This window comes from Salvelinus sp. IW2-2015, linkage group LG20 (assembly GCF_002910315.2).
Source record: "Salvelinus sp. IW2-2015 linkage group LG20, ASM291031v2, whole genome shotgun sequence".
Lineage (NCBI taxonomy): Eukaryota > Metazoa > Chordata > Actinopteri > Salmoniformes > Salmonidae > Salvelinus > Salvelinus sp. IW2-2015.
The window spans coordinates 65,435,426-65,445,511 of NC_036860.1; the positions used below are offsets into that span (position 1 = coordinate 65,435,426).

At 38.6% G+C, this 10,086-nt stretch overlaps 1 protein-coding gene across 3 annotated transcripts in view; it reads left to right on the forward strand.

The window, feature by feature from the left end:
• Positions 1-7,340, forward strand: part of LOC111980670 (zinc finger protein 462) — a 79,759-nt gene extending 72,419 nt beyond the window's left edge. For all 3 annotated transcript variants that reach the window (XM_024011532.2, XM_024011531.2, XM_024011533.2), the window contains one exon: positions 4,378-7,340. In XM_024011532.2, coding sequence (XP_023867300.1) covers positions 4,378-4,606 — 229 coding nt within the window. In that variant the 3' untranslated portion in view covers positions 4,607-7,340. The remainder of the gene's footprint in view (positions 1-4,377) is intronic.
• The last annotated feature ends 2,746 nt before the right edge of the window (positions 7,341-10,086 follow it).

The following is a 10,086-nucleotide window of genomic DNA, read 5'->3' on the forward strand; positions in this document are numbered from 1 at the left end:
GGAGGAAGGAGGCAAAAAAGCCTTTTCCTAAATAAACAAGAATCTTAGCCATTCATTACACTAAACAGAAAAAACACTGAATCAGGAGTGACTTTCAAAACGTTTGATACAGTCCCTAATAACACAACCCTGTTACTGGCCCTGTCACTATCAGGAATTATTGACTGGGCTGTATATCTGTCTTGCCTTAGTCTATATTAACCCCATTCATAGCTAATCGCTCGTCCCCCAATTCCTTTCCCCAGCCCCAGCACAGCTTGTCTGCCTCCTTGAAACCGTTCCCCTTGAGTCCTTTCGTTTGCTTCACAACAAACATAATGGAACCCCGTCCTCCACACGAATGTGAGTCCATAGAAAAACATTATAATATCTAATATATTAGCTCTCTGCTTCCCCCCCCCCCCTAACATTACCACAGCAACGTTTTTTTTTTTCAGTCTCCCCTATTTTAAGGTCCAAACGTAATTCTTAGTCCACCAACCAATCTGAACCCAACTCATAGACGTTATTTTGATTCATTGCTCCGTCGGCCTTTATTCCCAAACTAACTCGATAATTTCAATTTGTCCACCCAAAAAGCAATCGTATATATCGTTTCATAAGGTTTAACCATAGAATATAGTAAGCACACAGAACACAATACAGTACATGCCACAACATCAGCATACATTACATGCAGATTACATACACCAATACAGACAAATATACAGTAAACACAGAACATACAGTACACACTACAGAAGCACACAGAGACATCTACAATCAGACCAGTCACATACAGCCAGATACCATACAGCAATACATATATACATATCAGTAGAACAGTATAGAACATACAGTAACTACAGCCAGAGACATACAGTACACAACAGAACCACAGCCAGAATACATACAATCAGTATCATGCACAACAGCCAATACAGACAATGCAGTACAGGGCACAGACAGCAGAACAGTACATCAATACAAGCAATACAGTATATACAACATAATTAACATACAGTACAAACAAGGTAACACACAGAGTACAGTACAACAGTAAAAACAGTAAGTACACAGTACAAAAGGCACAGAAGTATATACAACACATACATACCACAGTAGAGCACACCAGAGTAGATACAATACATACAGAGAACAGACAATATATACAGAAGGCACACTACACAACAGTAGACCACAAGCAAGTAAAAGTACAACACATTACAGTAATCACAGCCTTAGCTACCAGTACACAAACAGTAAAGAAAAGGTATACATACACATACATACAAAAAAGTATAGATATAAGGTAAAATATATAATATAAAATATAAAATACAAAAATTAAAATAAATAGAGAAGAGATGCATGTTACCATTTACATGACATCACTCATCAAGGGAAATATAGTATTCTTCTAATAAAATATCTACACATAATCTGGATTTGTATCCCAGAAAAAAAATCTATTCCAAAACAGACGTTAAAGCATATTTGTCCAAAACAAATATGGGTAATAACCCCACACATTATTACTGAAGAAATATTACACTACCTTAAACTATCTATATTTTCCCCAAACACAATCAACACAATCACTTTTTTGTATTTTAATCATTTTAAGCATCTTTGAACAAAAACCAAACACTTGCTACTTTTAAACACTTAACATGGCTAAAAATCCCATAAAATGCCTGCATACGCTTGGAAAAAAACACGGAATTCTCAACTTCCATGTCAACTACCCCAAGCCATTGTCACTACCCCAAGCCATTGCGGTCAACTACCCCATGGCACATTCAACTTACCCCAAGCATTGCTCAACTTACCCAAGGCCCTCTCAACTACCCCAACCATTGCTCCAACTACCCAAGCCATTGGCCAACTAACCCCAATCCATTCTCAACTACCCCACCAGGCTCAACTTACCCATCCATGGGCGTTCAACTACCCCAAGCCATTGGCTCAACTTACCCCAACCATGGCTCAAACTACCCCAACCATTGCTCAACTTACCCCACCATTCTCAACTTACCCATGCCATTGCAATAACCCATCCATATCTCAACTACCCCAAGCCATTGGTCAACTTACCCATGGCCATGCTCAACTTACCCCAACCCATTTGGCCATTGGCTCAACTTACCCCATGGCCATTGGGTCAACTTACCCCAAGGCAAACATTTTGACTATTAGCCCACACAGCTACAATGAAGCAATTTCATGCTAGTTTTATGACRTTATATTGAAGCTTATAGAGATCCCAACTGATGTATAGAACAATCTTTACATTATCTAATTTAGTTTAGATACAAGCATCATAAAACCTCTAACACYATAAATTCATTTGACTTTGTAAAAACAAAATGTTTTTMGACGCAACTTGCTTACCACTTTTCCATGTGGTTTCTTCCTTCACAGACTAAATGAAAGGATGACCTTATTCATTTTATGTATGGTTTCCTAGAAACAAGGGTGGTTCAACTTACCCCTTTGGTTCAACTTACCACACCCTCTCTACTGTATTGTACACTACTTTACTCGTAATGTACTCTACTCTATTGAATTAAACTCTACTGTACTGTACTCTTCTGAATTAAAGTTTACTGTACTGTGCCATACTGTACTGTGCTCTACTGTGCTAAACTGTGCTGTACTGTACTGCGATGTTCAAATTGATGAAACATAGCATAGACGTCTATGATTTGTTCAGATTTGGATCTGGTCCATACCAACCAAATATGTACTTGTTTGGGGCGGGGCTCATTAGAATAATACCCGGCATGCTTTGCAAGTGTTTGTTTTTACATTTACATTTTGGTCATTCAGCAGACGCTCTTATCCAGAGCGACTTACAGTCAGTCCATTCAACTTAAGTAGATAAATCACAAAATATCACAGTCATAGCAAAGAATAGCACATTTTAAAGCTTTTGAAAAAGCTCACATAAATAAGTGCATGTGACAGAATAAATATTCTGTTGTAATCTTGAATTCCTTTTTCATATAATAAATGTTGTGATATAATGCATACTTCATTGAGAATGTACACTACCGTTCAAATGTTTGGGGTCACTTAGAAATGTCCTTGTTTTTMAAAGAAAAGCAACATTTTTGTCCATTAAAATAACATCAAATTGATCGGAAAACACAGTGTCTGTGTTCTTTGCAGAGTTGCAAAAAAAAGCCATATGTCAGACTGGCCAATAAAAAGAAAAGATGGGCAAAAGAACACAGACACTGGACAGAGGAACTCTGCCTAGAAGGCCAGCATCCCGGAGTCGCCTCTTCACTGTTGACGTTGAGACTGGTGTTTTGCGGGTAATATTTAATGAAGCTGCCAGTTGAGGACTTGTGAGGCATCTGTTTCTCAAACTAGACACTAATGTACTTGTCCTCTTGCTCAGTTGTGCACCGGGGCCTCCCAATCCTCTTTCTATTCTGGTTAGYGCCAGTTTGTGCTGTTCTGTGAAGGGAGTTGTACGAGATCTTCAGTTTCTTGGCAATTTCTCACATGGAATAGCCTTCATTTCTCAGAACAAGAATAGACTGACGAGTTTCAGAAGAAAGTTATTTGTTTCTGGCCATTTTGAGCCTGTATCGAACACACAAATGCTGATGCTCCAGATACTCAACTAGTCTAAAGAAGGTTTGTTTTATTGCTTCTTTAATCAGAACAACAGTTTTCAGCTTTTTGCAACATAATTGCAAAAGGGTTTTCTAATGATCAATTAGCCTTTTAAAATGATAAACTTGGATTACCATTGGAACACAGGAGTGATGGTTGCTTATAATGAGGCACTGTACGCCTATGTAGATATTCCATTACAAATCAGCCGTTTCCAACTACAATAGTKATTTACAACATTAACAATGTCTACACTGTATTTCAGATCAGTTTGATGTTATTTTAATGGACAAAAAAGGTGCTTTTCTTTCAAAAACAAGGACATTTCTAAGTGACCCCAWACGTTTGAACGGTAGTGTATATGCATATGAAGTTGGCCATAGAATCAATGACTGAAAAAATAAGTATTTTCAACGTCTGTTATTAACGTCTTTTCAATGTCCGGAAAATATGTATTTTCACRTTTCATTCCGCACCTGAAATGCACCCGATTTCAATGCCCTGTAGAATATGTATTTTCAACGTCCGGAAAATTCATATTTTTAACTTTGATTCAGCAACTAGATGTCTAAAAGACATATTTTCAACGTAATTTTGTTTACTAGGATTGCATACCTCTCTTCTCCTTTCCCTGTCCCATCTCTCCCGTCTCTCTCTCTCCATTCCTACTTCTTTCCCTCCCTCTCAGCCTCTTCCTTCAGCATGTTTTCCCCCAGTATGTTCCTATGGTGATGAACACTGACCTTTCACCCTCTCATCCCCATGCAGGACTGTTACCAACAGCAGAACAACAGACACTAGCACCACTCCAGCAATAGACACCTCAGATCAGCTTCTTATTGGCTCGTTGGATGTCGTGACAATGACCGATAGAGGGATGGACCTATCCAGCAACGGCATGGAGGTGGAGAGAGGATATGCCTCTGACGTATCACAGAGTAGTAAAAATCAGAATGAGGAAGACAAAGAAATACTTGAGACCAAAAATGACCTATAGGAAGAGAGGGAAGAGAAGAGAACTGTGGCCTAACATTGTAGTCACTGTGCTAGAGACCATAACATTAGGTTTTATGGATATTGATGTTGGMTTGGGTATCAAAAATAGGCTGCAAAAAAAAAAAGATGTAAACATAAAAAACAAAGTCAAAGGAATTGTCACCTTTTGGAGCATTGTTAGCTTTTAAGTGTAACATATTGGAAACAATAGGTTGTGTTCAATGATTTATATATACACTAGATGACTGACAGGGAGCGCTGTTTTGAAGCCGCCGTACCTCCATCTTGGCTCTCCCCCACCATTGTGTTGATGCCACCGCGCCTCCATCTTGGAACTCCCCCACCATTGAAAAAATATTTTGGAAGCTATAGAAATGCATTTATAAAGTCTACATTTGTTTTTGCCACGTTTATTCTATACTGAACAAAAATATAAATGRAATTCAACGATTGTACTGAGTTACACCTCATATAAGGAAATCAGTCATTTTAAATAAATAAATTAGGCCCTAATCTATGGATTTCACGACTGGGCAGGGCCCACCCACTTGGGAGCCAGGCCCAGCCAATCAGAATGAGTTTTTCACAACAAAAGGTCTTTATTACAGACAGAAATACTCCTCAGTTTCATTAGCTGTCCAGTTGGCTGGTCTCAGATACTCCCGCAGGTAAAGAAGCCGGATGTGGAGGTCCTGGGCTGGCGTGGTTACACGTGGTCTGCGGTTGTGAGACTGGTTGAACGTAATGCCAAATTCTATAAAYTAACCTTATGGTAGAAAAATTWACATAACATTCTCTCGCAACAGCTCTGGTGGACKTCTGGCAACAGCTCTGGTCGACATTCCTGCAGACAGCATGCCAATTGCACGCTCCCTCAAAACTTGAGACATCTGTGGCATTGTGTTGTGTAACAACACTGCATATTTTAGTGGCCTTTTATTGTCCCCAGTACAAGGTGCACCTGTGTAATGATCATGCTGTTTAATCAGCTTCTTGATATGCCACACCTGTCAAGTGGATGGTTTATCTTGGCAAAGGAGAAATGCTCACTAACAGGGATGTAAAAAAAAAAATAAATCTGCGAAAAATAAGCTTTTGTGCATTTGGAACATATCAGTTATATCAGTTCATGAAACATGGGACCAACACTTTACGTGTTGCATTTATATTTTTGTTCAGTATATTACAGACATGTTAATGRATATTTTTGTTATTATATTATGTGAGCTAAACATAAAAATAAATAAAAATTGAAGAAAAAAAATATATATAAAAACATTTGCATTAAAGTATAATGTTTTGAAAGTGATAATGTTACTTTACAGCAACAAAAATACTAAAATACATTTAATTTTGACCTTGAATCATTCAATTTTAATYCTGTAGAATTCCATTCATTTCTATGGACTGCTTCTTCTGTGGAGTGCCAATATGGCCGACCGGTGGCTTCAACGCCTCTCATTGGTCAATACATAGCATCAGCAATCCAGGGTTTATATACATCACCGTTTGTGTTACATCCCAAAAAATGTAAATGGATTAACTTTAAAGTGAGTCACTGGTCCCATAGAATAGATGTTAATATATTGGTAACCAATAGTGGATGGTACTGTAAAGCATACATTCAGGTCAAATCGTCAGTTTCCACAGCTTAAGTCCTAGTTCACGTCTACTGAACTAAGATATTTATTTTGTTTAAAGAAAAGAGTGGGTGACATTTCCCCAAAACATGTTTGAAATTGGAGAATTACATTTTTAAGCCTATACAATGCCTTCAGAAAGTAGTTATACCCTTTGATTTATTACACATTTGGTTGTTGCATCCTGAATTCAAAATTTATTAAATACATATTTTTTTTCTCGCCCATCTACACACAATACCCAATAATGACAAAGTGAAAAAGTGTTTTTAGATTTTTTTGCAAATTTATTGAAAATTAAATCAGATATCTAATTTCCGTAAGTATTTACACCCCTGAGTCAATTTGTTGTAGATGCAAGCACCTTTGGCAGCAAGTACAGCTGTGAGTCTTTCTGGGTAAGTCTCTAAGAGCTTTCCACACCTGGATTGTACAACATCTGCCCATTTATTATTTTCAAAATCATTCAAGCTCTGTCAAATTGGTTGTTGGTCATTGCTAAACAACCCTTTTCAGGTTATTTCCATAAAGTTTTAGGTAGATTTAAGTCAAAACTGTAACTCGGCCACTCGGGAACATTCACGGTCTTCTCGGTAAGCAACTCCAGTCTAGATGTGGCCTTTTGTTTTAGGTTATTGTCCTGCTGAAAGGTGAATTAATCTCCCAGTATCTGGTGGAAAGCAGACTGAACAAGGTTTTGCCTGTGCTTAGCACCATTCCATTTCTTTTTTTTATCCTAAAAAACTCCCCAGTCCTTAACGATTACAAGCATACCCAGAGCATGATGCAGCCACCACTATGCTTGAAAATATTGAGAGTGGTACTCAGTAATGTGTTATATTGGATTTGCCTCAAACATAACACTTTATATTTAGGACAAAAAAGGTAATTGCTTTGCCACATTTTTTGCTTTTTTACTTTAGTGCCTTATTGGAAAACAGGATGCATGTTTTGGATTATTTTTATTTTGTGTACAGGCTTCCTTCTTTGCCCTCTGTAAATTATGTTAATATTGTGGAGTAACTACAATGTTGTTGATCCATCCTCAGTTTTCTCCTATCACAGCCATTAAACACTGTAACTGTTTTAAAGTCACCATTGGCCTCATGGTGAAATCCCTGAGCGATMTCCTTCCTCTCCGGCAACTYAGTTAGGAAGGACGCTTCTATCTTTGTAGTGACTGGGTGTAATTAATAACTTCACCATGCTCAAAGGGATATTCAATGTCTGCTTTTTTTTACCCATCTACTAATAGGTGCCATTTTATGCGAGGCATTGGTTGAATCTGTGTTTGAAATTCACTGCTCAACTGAAMAACCTTACAGATAATTGTKTGTGTGGGGTACATAGATGAGGTAGTCATTCAAAAATCATGTTTATTACTATGAATCACTATTAWTGCACACAGAGTGAGTCCATGCAACGTATTATGTAACATGAACCTATTTATGCTTGCCATAACAAAGGGGTTGAATACTTGTTGACTCAAGACATTTCAGCTTTACATTTTTTATTAATTTCAAATAATTTTCAAACAACGTACAGTGACCAGTCAAAAGTTTTGGACACACCTACTCATTTAAGGGTTTTTCTTTTATTTTTACTATTTCTACATTGTAGTAAATAATAGGAAGACATCAAAACTATTGAATAACACATGTGTGGACTCATGTAGGTAAACAAAAAGTGTTAATCAAATCAAGAATATATTTTATATTTTCAGATTCTTCAAAGTAGCCACCCTTGCCTTGATGACAGCGTTTTGCACACTCGTTGGCATTTCTCAACCAGCTTCACCTGGATGCTTTTCCAACCGGTTCTTGAAGGAGTTCCCACATATACTGAGCACTTGTTGGCTGCTTTTACTTCACTCTGTGGTCCAACTCATTCCAAACATCTTCAATTGAGTTGAGGGCGGGTGATTGTGGAGACCACGTCATCTGATGCAGCTCTCCTTCTTGGTCAAATAGCCTTACACATCTTGGAGGTGTGTTTTGGGTCATGTCCTGTTGAAAAACAAATGATAGTTCCCACTAAGCGCATATATTTGGGCTGCATATTTCTGAGGCTGGTAACTCTCTATTGAACTTATCTTCTGCAGCCAGAGGTAACTCTGGGTCTTCCATTCTGTGCGCGTCCTCATGAGAGCCAAGTTTCATCACCGGCCTGATGGTTTTTGACACGCACTTGAAGAAACTTTTCAAAGTTCTTGAAATGTTCTGAACTATGACGCCTTGTCTTAAAGTTAAAGATTGGACTGTCATTTCCTCTTGCTTATTTGAGGTGTTCTTGCAATAATATGGACTTGGCCTTTACCAAATTGGCTATATCTTCTGATAACCACCCCTACCTTGTCACAACACACTGATTGGTTCAAACGCATTAAGAAGAATTAAATTCCACAATTAACAAGGTTAATTGAATTGCATTCCAGGTACTAACTCATGAAGCTACGTTAGAGAATGCCAAGAGTGTGCAAAGCTCCAAATATATATAGGAATCTCAAATATAAATATATTTGATTGTTGTAACACTTTTTGGTTACTACATGTTCCCATGTGGTGTTATTTCATAGTGTTGGATGTTCTCATATTTTTCTACCAATGTAGAAAATAGTAAAAATAAAGAAAACCTTGAATGAGTAGGCTGTCCCAAACTTTTGACTAGTACTGTAATTCCATTTTGACATTATGCGGTATTGGATGTGCCGGCAATTGACAAAAAAATCTACATTTAATCCATTTTAATTCAGGCTGTAAACAACAAGATGTGGGAAATAGTCAAGAGGTGTGAATTCTTTCTGAAGGCACTGTATGTATCAAAGCACCTTTGACCCCATGGAAGTTCCCAAAGAAGGGGTTCTTTAAAGATATTTAACCTACTCTACTATGATCCCACCTTTAACCTACTACTGCTCCTGATCCCCTTTAATTCCTTCTTCTCCCTGATCTTCCTTTAACCTACTACTGCTCCCTGATCCCCCTTTAACTTACTTCTTCTCCCTGATCTTCCTTTAACCTACTTACTGCCTCCCTTGATCCCACCTTAACTACTTCTCTCTCCCTGATCTTCCTTTAAACCTTACTACTGCTCCCTGAATCCCCCTCTTAACGCTACTTCTTTCTCCCTGATCTTCCTTTACCCCTTCTCCTACTGCTCCCTGATCCCCCTTAAAACTTATTTCTTTCTCCCTGATCTTCCTTTACACTCTATACTGCTCCCCTGAGTCCCCTTTAACTTATTCTTCTTCCCTGATCTTCCCTTTAACCTTACTACTGCTCCCTGATCCCCTTTAACCCTACTTCTTTCTCCCTGATCTTCCTTTAACCTGCCCTACTGCACCGGACCCCATCTTTAACCTACCTACTGCACCCTGCCCCCGTTTAATCTCCTGCCTCCCTGACCCCCCTTCACCTCGACCCCCATTTAACCTCCTACTGTATGGGGTAACACATTTAACTGACCCCCATTTAACCTACTGTATGGGGTAACACATTCAGCTCACTAACCCCCATTTAATCCCTGACCCACCTTTAACCTCACTGCTACCATCCAGATCCTCATTTCCTTATCCTAATAATCCCATCGTCTAGTGTTGTCGTTGTAACAGAGTTAAGAACGTGCCGTAAGGTCACTCCACAGCTAGCTTGAAATGTCGTCGATGCAATTGGATCCTTTTGTATAGCTCAATCGGTCGGTACGTTGTCAAGGAGGATGGTCACTGGTTCGAGCCCGTTATGGGGACACGGACAGTGGAGGACGATATACTGTGAAGGAAGATATACTGTGAGCAGCTGACTGCCGTCGGTTTCATGATGTTGAGAGACAGACAGTATATGAG